Below are 14,775 nucleotides of genomic sequence, written 5' to 3' on the forward strand. Positions count from 1 at the left end.
TGTTAATTGTAGAGGGGAGTGAGTACATAATATTTTGAATAGGAACCCATGTCCGGAAACGAAACTTTTCCGTTTTTCGACGGTTTCAATTCAGGCGTTTAACTTACCACTTCTGCTCAAGGAATTGAATTAGGTAACCTCTGTCTGTACAGGAGGCTTGTGAATTAAACTTCGCATACGACCCCACACGAAGTATCCCATAGTCCATAGGAGTGGCCACGCGATTGGACCACCTCGGCCTACACCTCTTTCACCACGTCGTCTGTTGAGATGTCTCTAAACCGCACGTGAGGAGAGAGGTGGTGCGATGCTGAAACCACATTTCCTGACGGACATTCAGTGGCACAGTCCAATGTGTTTTATAAGAAGATCACGTATGCACGAGCAGTTAGTATTAGTGGAAGGAGGTATGGCCCAATCACGTGACCATCCAGAATACCTGCCTACACGTTAGTATCAAACCGGTGCTCATATCCCCGCACATTGCGTGACACGAGAGTTTTCGTCTGCCCAGACAGGGCTGATTCACAAATTCAGAACACAGTGAGTAGTGAACTTACTTTAATCGGTGAACAGAATTCGAGGAGAAAACAGGGATGAGTCGATGCAGGGGTGTAGGAACCACGTGCAATAGGCAACACGTTGTGGAAAGTCGGCTGGACACATAGCGTGTACCCTTTGTAAGTGGTACGGATGTAATTGCTGCTCACGCAGAACGTCCCAGACGATAACTCTGACAACACCCACTGCATCCGCAATTGTTCGAGTACTTGTTGACGGGTTCTCTTCAACGCGATGCAGTACATCTTCAAATTCAGGCTTGCGGCGTTTCCGTGGAACACCACAGTCCCGCCTCCTAACGGTGGAGGTACGTGTTTCTCGGAGCAGCTGCGTTAACTTGGGTAAAAATTTTGTGTGACGACCTGCTACGTTCCCGAAAACGTTCGTGATATAGCCAGCTAGCAGTTCTTCCGTTACCTGGAGCTTCACCATACACAAGGAGCATGTATGTGTATTCCGAAACCTCTACAAATCCTGGAAGTTTGTAACGGGAATTCCCGAATACCCTATACAGAAATGTTTGTCGCAAACAACAAACATAGTTGCAGACTGTTACGGTCGCGGTCGGAAGCGATGTTGCGAAGAGGAACATGTATTTAAACTCAGTGCAAACGAGGCTTTACGCGAATCGACTTCTCGCGTCGTGGGACATTCACCTAGTCGTAAACAGTTGTACAACTGTCAGCTCGCGGCAAAACCTGTTGCTTCTGTTGCTGTATTTGGCACGGTGCCCCGCCGACATAGAGAAACCAGTCCCCCCTACTTCAATTGGAGTTGAAGGTATTAGCACATGTTCTTTCTTCCCGTCTCTTCTTCTCGCCAGCCCGATACAGAGATTTCACGGTCGTGCAACATCGTTTATCGGCACGTATCGTAGCCCTTGTCTGTCCTTAAGTGAATTTTTCGAACGCCAAATCTGTCGTAACGGATTGTTTCCACAGTCTGTGAACCAACAGAACGACTAAAATTTAACTGCCAGGCCACCCTTAAGTTGATCTTGTCTCTGATTTGCTGATAACTCAGCATTGTAATTGGAATTATGTATGGAGGCTGCAATACAACACTTATAGAAGTCACAATAAGAAAAATAAGATGTACAGGTGCGAGGCAAAAATACGGAAAAACCGCGAGAAATGCGTGCCTGAACAGGAACGTTGCATCGTTGTATTTGACCACGAACAGCACATCTGGAATGTCCTCAATACGTTGCAAGTGCCAGTCGTGGTCAGAACAATATTCTGTGTACAGAATGAGATTTTCACTCTGCAGTGGAGTGTGCGCTGATATTAAACTTCCTGGCAGATTAAAACTGTGTGCCCGACCGAGACTCGAACTCGGGACCTTTGACTTTCGCGGGCAAGTGCTCTACCATCTGAGCTACCGAAGCACGACTCACGCCCGGTCCTCAGAGCTTTACTTCTGCCAGTATCTCGTCTCCTACCTTCCAAACTTTACAGAAGCTCTCCTGCGAAGCAGGAGACGAGATACTGGCAGAAGTAAAGCTGTGAGGAGCGGGCGTGAGTCGTGCTTGAGTAGCTCAGATGGTAGAGCACTTGCCCGCGAAAAGCAAAGGTCCCGAATTCGAGTCTCGGTCGGGCACACCGTTTTAATCTGCCAGGAAGTTTAATATTCTGTGTAGTTTTGAGTGCATCATGTCGAAGCTAAGTCAATACGAACGTCAGCAACTTTTTGGTTCTCTCTTATCGTGGGTGCTTCTGTAACCAAGTTATCCCAAGTGTTTGGTGCTTCAAGAGGCATCGTATCGAACATTCATACCGTATACGGGGAAAGAGGTACAACGTAATCCCCTAAGTCACAATGCGGTCAAAAGTGTATGTTGAGCGATCCTGATAACCATTCAAAAAAAAAATGGTTCAAATGGCTCTGAGCACTATGGGACTTAACATCTATGGTCATCAGTCCCCTAGAACTTAGAACTACTTAAACCTAACTAACCTAAGGACATCACACAACACCCAGACATCACGAGGCAGAGAAAATCCCTGACCCCGCCGGGAATCGAACCCGGGAACCCGGGCGCGGGTAGCGAGAACGCTACCGCATGACCACGAGTTGTGGACCAACCATTCAAGAAGACTGCGACGAAAAGTAAGAGGACGACAGGTGCAAAAGTCACTGAAGAACTGAATGTAGGAGTCACGAAACCTGTCAGTAGCAAAACAACGCAAAGCGACCTCCATAAACAGGTGATTGCAGGGCGAGCTCGAATTCCTGAACTGCTCGTCAGTAATGCAGATGCCCGTAATAGGAACTCGTGGTGCGGAAGCCGTGACATGAAAAAGTCATTTGGTCGGATGAGTCTTGCTTCACACTGGTTTCAATATCTGATCGAGTTTATGTCCCAAGAGTCGAATATGGCGGGGTTCGCTGATGATTTGGGCAATCATATTCTGGTATTCCACGGACACCATGGCTACTGTGTAGGGTCGCATTACTCCCAAGGATAATGTGCCCGTGACTCATCGGGTCCATGTCATGGTGCAGTGTTTGTTCCCCAACGGTGGTGTCGTGTTCCAAGATTACAGGGCCGCTGTTCACACAGCTCGTATCGTCCGCTACTGGTTTTATGAGCGCGAGGATGATTTTTCGCGTCTCACTATTATCGATCCTTTGTGGTCTACTTTAGAGAGAAGGATAGGCGATCGATTTCTGCCTTAAGTTTTGCTACCTGAACTTACCACTATTTTGCAGGAAGAAAAGACTTCCTACAAAACCGTTGAGGACCTGTATTCATCCACGCCGAGACGACTGGAAGGTGTTTTTAATGCCAACTGCTTTCCTTCACTGTATTAGGCAGGGTGGTGTGTTGTGTTTTTGTCCACCTACTGTATTTTAAATCTCGATGCTAGTTAAACCTCGATCTGCTAGCTATGTTGTATGATAAAACTGAATAACATGATATGTTCAGTAATAAACAGTTTATTCTTAACCATTCTTTACGGCCACGATAATTACCATTTTAAAATGAGGAAAGAACCTCTAATGTCACAAGTTCTTAAGTTCAAATGGCTCTGAGCACTATGCGACTTAACTCCTGAGGTCATCAGTCGCCTAGAACTTAGAACTAATTAAACCTAACTAACCTAAGGACATCACACACATCCATGCCCGAGGCAGGATTCGAACCTGCGACCGTAGCGGTCGCTCGGCTCCAGACTGCTGCGCCTAGAACCGCACGGCCACTCCGGCCGGCAGCTTTTAAATAAAACGATCCTTATGACCATTAATACCTCCACAAAGACTAGAGGCCGTGCTCGAAAGAGGTCAGTTTGGGTTCCAAAGAAATAAATTAAAACGTAAGGCGAATTTGACAGTATAATGTATCATTGAAGTGAGACTGAAGAAAAGCGGACTTATGTTTATAGCATTTGTAGATTTACTGGAACCTTTTCACAGTGCTGATTACAATAAACTCTTTGAACATAGAGAGACTATATGAAGTGGGCAAAAGGACTTATAAGAAAGCAGACTACGTACGGAGGACATGAAACGGCTACAGATGTTGGGATGGCAGTGAGCTATGATTGTAGCATATCCACCATATTGGAAATTTGTGGTAAGGTCTTATGGAACCAAACTGCTGAGGTCTTCGGTCCCTAAGCTTACACAGTACTTAATCTAACTTAAACTAACTTACGCTAAGGACAACACACACACACACACCACACACACACATGCCGGAGAGAGGATTCGAACCTCGGGCAGGGCGAGCAGCGCGGACCGTGACAAGGGAGAAGTAGTAAAAGCTTTGAGGTTTGCGGATGTTCACATGTAGCATAAGATTGGGAGGCCATTTTAAAGGAATAAATAGGGTCTGAAAACGAAGTAATAAGACGAATGTCGACAAAAGTAAAACGAGAGCAATGGAACGCAGTCTAATTGAATCGAGTGATGCTGAGGGCATTACAGTAGGAAACGAGACATTAAAAGTAGTAGATGAGTTTTGCTGTTTGAACTGCAAAGTAGCTGACTTCGGCTGGAGAGAACGCAAAATGCAGACTGGTAATAGCAAGAAATATGTTGCTGAGAAAAAGATATTTTTTAACATCGAAAATAAATTTAGGTGTTGGAATTTTTTGAAGATATTTGTCTGGTGTGTGGCAGTCTGTGAAAATGAAATGTTGATGGAAAACAGTTCACAAAGAAGAGAATAGAAGCTTTTTAAATGTGGTGCTACAAAAGAATAAAGATCATATGAGTAGATTTGATTATTAATGAGAAGGTACTTAACATAAAAGGCGTCCGGCCCGAGCTGCCTCCTGAGGTTAAGCGCGTCGTTGGGCCACAGCTGCACTCGACGCCTTGCATCACTTCACAAGATTCAGAATCGCGATGTGTCAGACTACATTAAATATCTCCAGTCAGCTACCGCCCAAGTTCTGTGTGGTCCGGTCCAGTCAAAACGTCTGCCTTTATGTACCGCTGTCGCCAATGGCCTTTTGCTAGGTCCCTCGCCGTGTTCGCTCACAAACTGGTTGAAATGGATCTGTATTCGTTGACAGCAGCAATTCTTGTCGAATTTGAAACAGACTGTCATTGACAAGAAGTGACCCTTTTCTCCGTTACTTGTCGTTTAGGATCGCTTAGGGCGGCCTGCTTTTTACACTCTGTTACATGGTTTGAGTGCTACATGATTTCTAGTAGACACGATGGACAATGCTTGATGATACATCAACAAGTCGTTCAGATTCATTCAAGATGTGATCACGGACACTTATATGCACCATAGTTTCTCTCTGCTGTTCTGTCACATCTATACGTTTATCCATCTTACCTCACTGATTTCATACAACACTTTACAGCCATGACTTAATGCGGCCTGGGGTCAAAAGTAACCAGAATCAGTTGTAGCATTTAAAATTTACCAGCAAATGTCGTTGGTAGAATTTCTCAGAAATGGCGGTAAGCTTCAGTTGTCTTCAGTAAGTATGTGGACAAAGTAGGTAGACGAAAACGTGAATTTCTTCTGTGAGAGTAAAATCTGTATTTAATGTGGGAGTGAAAATAATTTTTAAAATACATTTTCTACTAATTTCCACGTAAAGGAATTTATTTTAACTAATACATGAAACTGTGTGTTAGTTATTGTACTTTCGTTTCACATAGGAGTTAATATATATTTTTTGTATGACTGGAACTATTTCGTTTTAACCTTAGTGTGGAATGGTTTGGTCATTTGTAACAGTGTCTTCTGAGAAGTTTGTAACATTTTACGATTGGCCTCCTGTGAAAAAACTAATCGTTTTTGTATCCTTTTGTTTCAATATTTAGCTTATTTAAATAGCATCTACACGACATACTATTTTAAAATCCTTTATATCAATTTTTACAGTACACCAAGGACTAGTAAGTGTACAACACAGAGGGGTGTAGGTTTAATAGGAACTGCTGTTGCAGAAGTTTCAACTTCCAGAACATCAGTGATCATCCTGACAAAGAATCTGGCATATGTCGAATGTCATAGCACAGACTTTCGCTAGAAAATGGGAAACAACTAGCTTCCAAACATACACTGGTTGTGATAGTGTATCTAAGGATTTTCAACACAGCTCAAAGTCATCTCTACCTGTCAAGGTCACACCTCAATGTCACTCTTCAAGGTCACCATCTCTAAGTTACCCCATTTCCTACCCCCACCTGTTTCCTCAGTTCATCCCTCCCATAGCCTACACCCACCTTCTCCCTCCCTTGGCTGCATGTGTACAAGAAGTTTTTTAAGCAATTTAGGAGTGCTGTTCCTGTTCTCTTATAAACAACTTGGAGCTGTGTGTCCTGTTATTGTTATTTATTTTAACATTGGCACTGGTGTTGAATGTTGTGAGCACTGAAGCTGCGAGCATCTACTAAGGTTGTATGGTGGATGAATGAGCCAGCATTCTGCAACTGACTGAGAGCCTGGCAAGTGTAAGCATATAGTTGTTTGTATTGCTCACCTATCGATGGTCTCCTCTTTGGGGAGATCAGAGCATAATAGGGGTGTCATAGCTTAGTGACCGTGGGACACTGGCATCGTGAAGTGTCGATGCCATGACTGCAGCACATATTTCTCAAGACAATGTGATGTAATTAAAAATGTTTGCCATGCACATTTTACATTTCGTACCAGTGTTCATGGCTATATATTAATGTTTATCTGAAAGGAAAGATTTTTGTTCTTGTGTCATTATTGACAGTCAACTGCATCAAGATGGTTACAGGAAGCTAACATGGATTAGATTGACTTTAATGCAAGATGCATTAATTAATGCAAGATGCATTAATTACAGGTTCCAAGTGAATTAATTACAGGTTCCAAGTGAAAGAAACATGCATGTTTGGACTTATTCAATATCACAAGCGTAGGTACTTTCTCGTTTTGGATATCACACACTGATCTTTTGAAACATGTGTTGTGATTTCGTCACGCACTCACCCGTGTAATGAACAAATCGTTTAGTTCTGATTGGAAGAACTATGACTTTGATCGAGTTGTAAAGCACCTTTTGAACAGTGAATTTCATGTGTTCTGGGCTGCACATACTTGAACTGGATATGTTATTACAACAATAACCTTATTACATCACAACGGATTATGTGGTTGGAATGCACATACCAACTATGTGAACAGTGCAGCCCAACCCTGTTTGTGTGTTTAACAGAATATACTGAATTTTACCAGACGAAGTTGGTGTCATGTGCCCTGTTAGATAATAATTATTGCAGGACACATCAAAGCAGACAGTGCAAGGAGAGGAGACCAACCATTGCGAAAAAATTAGTTACGTGGTGTTTCAGCACATGGTCGTTAAATATTCAGCCCCACTCCTGTGTTGAGGGAGTAATTGTGCATAACATATATACTTCGTTCTCCCCATACATGCGGACATGTCACGTGAGCCTCACCACTGTTGTCGGGGAATGAAGACTCCTATGCCATCTGTTGGTGTTCTGTTAAGTCTGTACATTGTGCTGCCCTCTGCAGCGGATATATTTCAACGGTAACTGTAAAATGGACGTGTGAGAATAAAGGTGTGTGAGCAGAAGTTTTACTGTGTCCTTGATTTCACTAGTGTGTAGCAACATTTTGGTGCCGAAACCCGGGAGAACATGAAGAGATAGAGTGCTACTACACATTAAAGAGGACTCGACGCCGGCGGAGAAGGTTTTGAGCGACTTCAATCTCAAAATCCGGTCACGTCACGCCACGTTCAGCTCACACAGATAAGTTGCGGCATTGCTCTGAAACTGTAGCAAAGGACACTGCGGGGCGATTGATTTGTATGTGATGTTTGTTGGTGGCAGAGCAATAGAGGGCAGTTGGTGTATTATTTGCAAGGCACAAAGGGGACTTGCTAAAGTATTGGTAGACTGCAGCGCCATCTGTTAGCAACAGCGACCACTACTAAAGGTCGCGGAAGTTGAAAACTGCACGGTCGCGCCATCTCTTGAGAACTACAAACATCACTACAACTAGGGGGCTGCTAACGGTTCACACTCCAGGACAGCGCCATCCCTTAGCGATAGCATCCAACTGACGGGGTGTCTTGTCCTTGAACGCACTCTCGCGACAGAAGGCAAAACCACCAACTCACCATGGCAGAAGCAGTAGCTATGAACTTGGGGAGGCTGCGACGGAAGCGGACGACCTTGCGATCGAATGCGACGCGTTTCGTCAGCCAAATAAACGCCTTCGATGGTTCTACAGCTGCAGAAGAAGTAGAACACTTCCAGGAACGCCTACAAGAAACATTAGAAGAGTTGACCCGACTCAACGATACAATACAGGACTTGCTGGATGACTCTGAATACGAAGCCGACACAGAAGCTTGTGAGGAATATACTGATAAATGCAAACGCGCCCTCCGAAAGGCGAAAGGCCTTCTAGGAGGAGCGCGCTCAGGGGACAGAAACGTGACGTCAGCGGCTCAACAACACGCCTGTATGGACATAAAATTGCCTACTATCAAACTGCACGCACTCTCAGGGGATATAGAAGCTTGGCCTCGATTTTGGGAGCAATTCACAGCTTCCATAGACGAGAATCCGATGGTGTCAACAATGAACAAGCATGTATTCCTCCGTGGTTACCTTGGTGGGGAACTTAAGGACTTGGTCGATGGCATTGCTGTTACAGCTGATACATATGAGCAAACTAAGCAAATTTTGAAATCCAAATATGGGGATAGGAACAGAATTATCCAAAGTCACCTGGATTTCTTGGAGAATCTTAACACTTCGACTTCAGGCAGTCCAGAGGCTCTCAATTCCACCTACATTGAGTGCCATAAGCGCATCCAAGCACTACGAGCACTAGGAGAAAATGTGGACTCTTATGGGAGAGTGCTTGCACCCAAACTTCTTCGAGCCTTTCCTGAAGAAATTTGCAAAAATTGGCTTGTTCATGCCCGAAGGCAAAAGATTGAAGAAGGGAACCTCACCCACCTTATGGAGTTCTCAAATGAAGAGGTGGAAGGAGCTATCAACACACGCAAAATTCGTGGAGATATTGTACCACACGAAAATTACATACCAACTTCATCTGCCTTCCATGTAAATGTTAAAACGAAGAGGGACAAGAAGAATACGGAATTCAGAGCCCTTCTGTGTGTATTGCGGCGAAAGAGGGCACTGGGGCCAAGACTGCCAAAAGATTGCAAGGTTGCAGGCAAGAATCGACGCCCTCAAGACAATGAACCGTTGCTTTCTATGCCTGAGACGTGGCCACAACAGAAATCAGTGTTTCAAACGGGGAAAGGCGTCCTGTGCGAAATGTAAGGGGGAGCATCACATTTCTATCTGTAACTATATATGACGGTAGTATCTGTTCCCGAAAGAACAATTACCGTCAATGACCATGCAGCTTTGCTAGAAATGAAATGATAATTAAATAGACACCCTAGCTGCAAGCAGGCGTTGATACACTTCATTGGGGACATGTTGAAACTGTGTACCCCGACCGGGACTCGAACCCGGGATCTCCTGCTTACATGGTAGACGCTCTATCCATCTGAGCCACCGCGGGCACAGAGGATAGTGCGTCTGCAGGGAGTTATCCCTTGCACGCTCCCCGTGAGATCCACATTCCCAACATGTCCACAACACTACATTCGTAGTGCGCCTAATAGATGTTTGCCCATCATACTCAGTACTCGTGGCAGATTAATCTACCAAGTCCCGTGCGAGTTCGGGCATAGCGTGTGCGTTCGCACAAGAAGATCAAAGGCCGGGAACCCATATTTTTAACTATATATGACGGTAGTATCTGTTCCCGAAAGAACAATTACTGTCAATGACCATGCAGCTTTGCTAGAAATGAAATGATAATTAAATAGACACCCTAGCTGCAAGCAGGCGTTGATACACTTCATTGGGGACATGTTGAAAATGTGTGCCCCGACCGGGACTCGAACCCGGGATCTCCTGCTTACATGGCAGACGCTCTATCCATCTGAGCCACCGCGGGCACAGAGGATAGTGCGTCTGCAGGGAGTTATCCCTTGCACGCTCCCCGTGAGACAAACATCTATTAGGCGCACTGCGAATGTAGTGTTGTGGACATGTTGGGAATGTGGATCTCACGGGGAGCGTGCAAGGGATAACTCCCTGCAGACGCACTATCCTCTGTGCCCGCGGTGGCTCAGATGGATAGAGCGTCTGCCATGTAAGCAGGAGATCCCGGGTTCGAGTCCCGGTCGGGGCACACATTTTCAACATGTCCCCAATGAAGTGTATCAACGCCTGCTTGCAGCTAGGGTGTCTATTTAATTATAATTTCATTTCTATCTGTAATAGCCATACCACAACAGTAAATAAAATTGAAACTATGACTTCTAACTTCACATACCTGCAGACTGCTCGTGTGAGTATCACAGGACCCACTGGTAAGAGCAAACAGACACGTGCCATCCTGGACACAGGGAGTCAATCGAGTTTCATTCACCATTCACTGATCGAATCTCTCCAACTAAGTGTCATTGGAAGCACTACTCTCGAGATAACTACTTTCGAATCCAGTTACAGTTCATCACTCTCACGGAAGAAGGTGCAGTTTAATATGAATGGGTGCTCCACCAATTCCCACATATCAGTAACAGCCTTTGAAAGCACAAATAATTTTTCACAGCAACCAACAGTGCCACAAGATGTAGGAGATATGGCCTTGAGGGGTGGTACACCACTCGCAGATCCTAAAGGAGACACTGAAGATCTACCTATTGAGATCCTGATTGGAGCTGATTATTACTGGAGAATCGTGACTTTGGAACAACCAATCAAGGTATCACCATCATTGGTTCTTCTCCCAACAATCTTTGGATATGTTCTCAGTGGAAACAGATCTAGCACCACCGTCAACAGAGCAACTGTCAACTTTATTCAGGGCAGCTGCAGTGATATATCTGATGAGTCAGTGCGCCGATTTTGGGACCTGGAGACAATCGGGATAACAGGACATCAAGAGCGAGCATTAAAACCCATGGACCACCCTATTTATCAGGAATTCCGAGAATCATACTGTGTGGAATATGGCCGCAGAGTTGTATCTCTGCCTCGAAAGAAGGATATGCCTCTCTCCTGCAACCGCACAACTGCTGAAGCGCGTCTTCGCTCCTTACAAAACAAGCTGCGAGGGAATGAAGATCTGAAGGTCATTTACCACGAGACCATGTCGAAATATATTGAGAAGAACCAGGTAGAGGTAGCACCTGAGGACTGTACTGCTGGAAAAACATTCTACCTGCCACACCACATTGTGAAGAAATGCATCAGTGGAAGTGTGAAGTACAGAATAGTCTTCGATGCATCCTCACATGAGCCAGAGTCTCTATCGCTGAATGATGCCCTCGAAAAGGGACCAAATTTACTTCCGGATGTTCTAGCAATCTTACTACGATTCCGCACACTTCCAGTAGGATTAGTGTGTGATGTGGACCAAGCTTTCCTGCAGTTAACGTTGAAAGAAGAAGAGACCTCACGAGGTTCCTTTGGTATCGTGTTGAGCAAGCTGAAAGTGGTGCCTACATGATCACAAATGACGTGATTACATATCGCTTCAAACGTTTGCCATTTGTACTTGCACCAAGCCCATTTCTGTTGTCAGCTGCCATAAGGGAGCTGGCAGCACTAAATAGTGAAAAATATACACTATCTTCAGGACTTGTAAACAAGTCAGTGTTCATGGACGATTTCGTACCGAGTGTTAGAGACAGCGACACCGCTGCAACTGTTTACCATGAACTGACAGAACTTTTCCAGCAGATTTTCCATTGTCCAAATGGGCGACTAATTCGAATGATCTGAAGGCAATGTGGGATGTCAAAGGTCTTGAAACAAAGACCACAACCCAAGTGTTAGGAATTAATTGGAACACAGAAGATGACTCTATCTGCAGTGACTACGAGAAGATAGCTGAAAATCTAATGGACAAACTGGCTACCGAGAGAAATGTTCTTCGAGCAGCTGCTCAGTTTTATGACCCCCTGGGTGTGTACACTCCTGTTGGGCACGTTTCAAAGATAATTTTCCAAGACACATGGCTGAGGGGTCTTACGTGGGAGGACGTTTTGCCCACAGATCTTGCATGTCATTGGCACTCATGGGTCTCAAAGCTTCATCACTTGTCATCACTACACATTCCTAGATGGATAGGGACGCTGGGCACAGGTGGCTCTGCGGAGGTGCATGTATTCTGTGATGCATCTGAAAGAGCCTACGGCGCTGTTTTGTATATAAGGACATCTACTGAAACTGGATACACTGTGCACCTTGTCTGTAGCAAGAACAGACTGGCTCCTATCAAGAAGGTAACTCTACCCAGGTTGGAGTTACTTGCTGCATTGGTCGGATCACGACTCCTTCATTACTTTTGCCAGGAAACAGGGTTTGATGCCAACAGAGCTACCTTGTGGAGCGACTCAACAGTCACTTTGGAATGGGTACGGAGTGATCCAAACAAATGGAAAACATTTATCTGTAATCGTGTGACAGAGATATTGACATACACCACACCCAGCCAATGGAGGCATTGTCCGGGAAGCCAAAATCCTGCAGATCATCTCACGCGGGGACTAGAAGCAAATCTGCGAGCCACTCTTGATATCTGGTGGGGTGGTCTACCATGGCTTTCAGAAGACAAGCAGTTCTGGCCACTGGAAATCTTATCCCCACCTCCATCAATGCCAGAAGCCAAAACGAGAGCAAATGTCACTCTAATCAGCATCACTGAACCACTACTGGGCATTGCAAGGTTTAGTTCATATTGGCGAGTACTGCATGTAACTGCCTTTGTATTTCGATTTATCAGCACAACAAGAAACAAAAATAGAATTTCCGGCAGTTTTAGTGCTTTGGAATTACAAAATGCCCGCACCTACTGGATCAGAAGAGTTCAAGAGAAACTATTCACTAGTGAACTGTCTGCATTGCGTAAGGGAGAACAATTGCCCAAGGAATCAAAGATTGCTCGATACAATCCCTTTATATCGGATGGCATCCTTCGTCTTGGTGGTAGGCTGCAACGTGCTGCACTGTCACACTCAGAGAAGCATCCAGTTATATTGGATGGACGTCACCATTTCACTGAGCTTCTCATCAGACACACACATGTAAGACTGCATCATCTCGGCGTGCGGATTGTGTTAGGGGAACTGCGAGAAGAATTTTGGATTCTGCGAGGACGACAAGCTGTTCGGAGAGTTCTTCACTCTTGCCTACCATGCAAGATAATACATAGTCGCCGGTATGAAGAGATGGAGGCCCCACTACCACTGGACAGAGTTCAGCGTTCAAGACCATTTGCAGTAACAGGCATCGATTTTGCCGGACCATTGTATGTCAAATCTGGACATCAAACAAAAGAGTCCTACATGGTCGTATTCACATGTGCAACAACACGGGCCATTCATATTGAACTTGCAACTGACATGTCCACTGACAGATTTTTGATGGCCGTGCAACGCTTTGCAGGACGTAGGAGCCTACCAGTCACTGTCTACTCAGACAATGCTACAACATTCCGTGCAGCCAACTCAGAACTGGCAGAGCTTTTCAAAACCATGCAGCATACTGACGTACAGCTCTACTGTGCCCATCATGGAATCACTTGGAAATTCATACCACCACGTGCGGCTTGGTGGGGAGGCTGGTGGGAACACATGATAGGCTCAGTCAAGCGCTGCCTGAGGAAAGTTCTTGGTCGCTCCCAGGTGGATGAAGAGAGCTTAAACACCACCTTGATCAGCATAGAAGCCGCAATAAACTCACGACCCATCACTCAAGGAGAGAGCGACACTGCATTGACGCCAGCCCACTTTCTAAATGGTGGGAAATTAGTAACAATTCCATGTGGGCCAGAGCCACCAACTAGAAAGGACCTTGCCAAGGAGTTCCGACTCAGACAAAAGGTCAATGACAACATCTGGCGCAGGTGGAAGACAGAATACCTCCTGCTGCTAAGACAATATCATGAGGTGAAGGGGTACCCTTCGCAGAGGAAACCGAGAATTGGAGAGGTTGTTCTGCTCCAAGAAGACAGCAAACAACGGCACTTGTGGAAGAGGACTGTGGTAGAAGAAGTGCGGCATGGCAGAGACAGTAAAATACGGTGCATCATCCTCCGCCAGCCAGATGGTATGAAGATCTGTCGACCGGTCCAGCTGGTCATCCCCCTCGAGATGGACCAGGGTGGGGAGGATGTCGGGGAATGAAGACTCCTATGCCATCTGTTGGTGTTCTGTTAAGTCTGTACATTGTGCTGCCCTCTGCAGCGGATATATTTCAACGGTAACTGTAAAATGGACGTGTGAGAATAAAGGTGTGTGAGCAGAAGTTTTACTGTGTCCTTGATTTCACTAGTGTGTAGCAACAACTGTGCAGCAGCCGGCAGGAGGTGTGTAAATAGCGATAGCACCAGCCTCCAAGACAAGAGTCCTACCACCTCTGCAATAGTTTTGGATTATCTATGACCATATCATGAAGATTGGGTACAGGGTAGGATGCACACCTACCTTTTCTTCCAAGGCAGCCACCTGAGTAGAAAAGAACCTCAATCCCATATACAGGATCTGGACCATCCCTGAGGCACATAACTGCCTTCTCACACTGTCATGCACTCCTAGAAGTAATCACAAGAACGCAATTTAAAGCCTTATTACTGCAAAGGATGATGGTGATGAGGTGGACACTGGGCAGTGTTCTGTATATGCACTGAAACAATTT

At 45.3% G+C, this 14,775-nt stretch overlaps 1 protein-coding gene and 2 non-coding genes across 3 annotated transcripts; 2 read left to right on the forward strand and 1 right to left on the reverse strand.

The window, feature by feature from the left end:
- Positions 1-9,950: 9,950 nt before the first annotated feature.
- Positions 9,951-10,025, reverse strand: Trnat-ugu (transfer RNA threonine (anticodon UGU)). The gene has a single exon. It is a non-coding gene; the product is annotated as a tRNA-Thr (tRNA).
- Positions 10,026-10,186: 161 nt separating this feature from the next.
- Positions 10,187-10,261, forward strand: Trnat-ugu (transfer RNA threonine (anticodon UGU)). Its single transcript has one exon. It is a non-coding gene; the product is annotated as a tRNA-Thr (tRNA).
- Positions 10,262-13,481: 3,220 nt separating this feature from the next.
- On the forward strand, positions 13,482-14,264 carry LOC126252573 (uncharacterized). The gene has a single exon (XM_049953473.1). The coding sequence runs from the start codon at positions 13,482-13,484 to the stop codon at positions 14,262-14,264; it is 783 nt and encodes a 260-aa protein (XP_049809430.1).
- Positions 14,265-14,775: the final 511 nt, after the last annotated feature.

Source organism: Schistocerca nitens, chromosome 4 (genome assembly GCF_023898315.1).
Source record: "Schistocerca nitens isolate TAMUIC-IGC-003100 chromosome 4, iqSchNite1.1, whole genome shotgun sequence".
Classification (NCBI taxonomy): domain Eukaryota; kingdom Metazoa; phylum Arthropoda; class Insecta; order Orthoptera; family Acrididae; genus Schistocerca; species Schistocerca nitens.

Bases quoted from the DNA above. Each gene is read 5' to 3' on its own strand.
- LOC126252573 (XM_049953473.1), top strand. From the start codon at position 13,482: ATGTCCACTGACAGATTTTTGATGGCCGTGCAACGCTTTGCAGGACGT.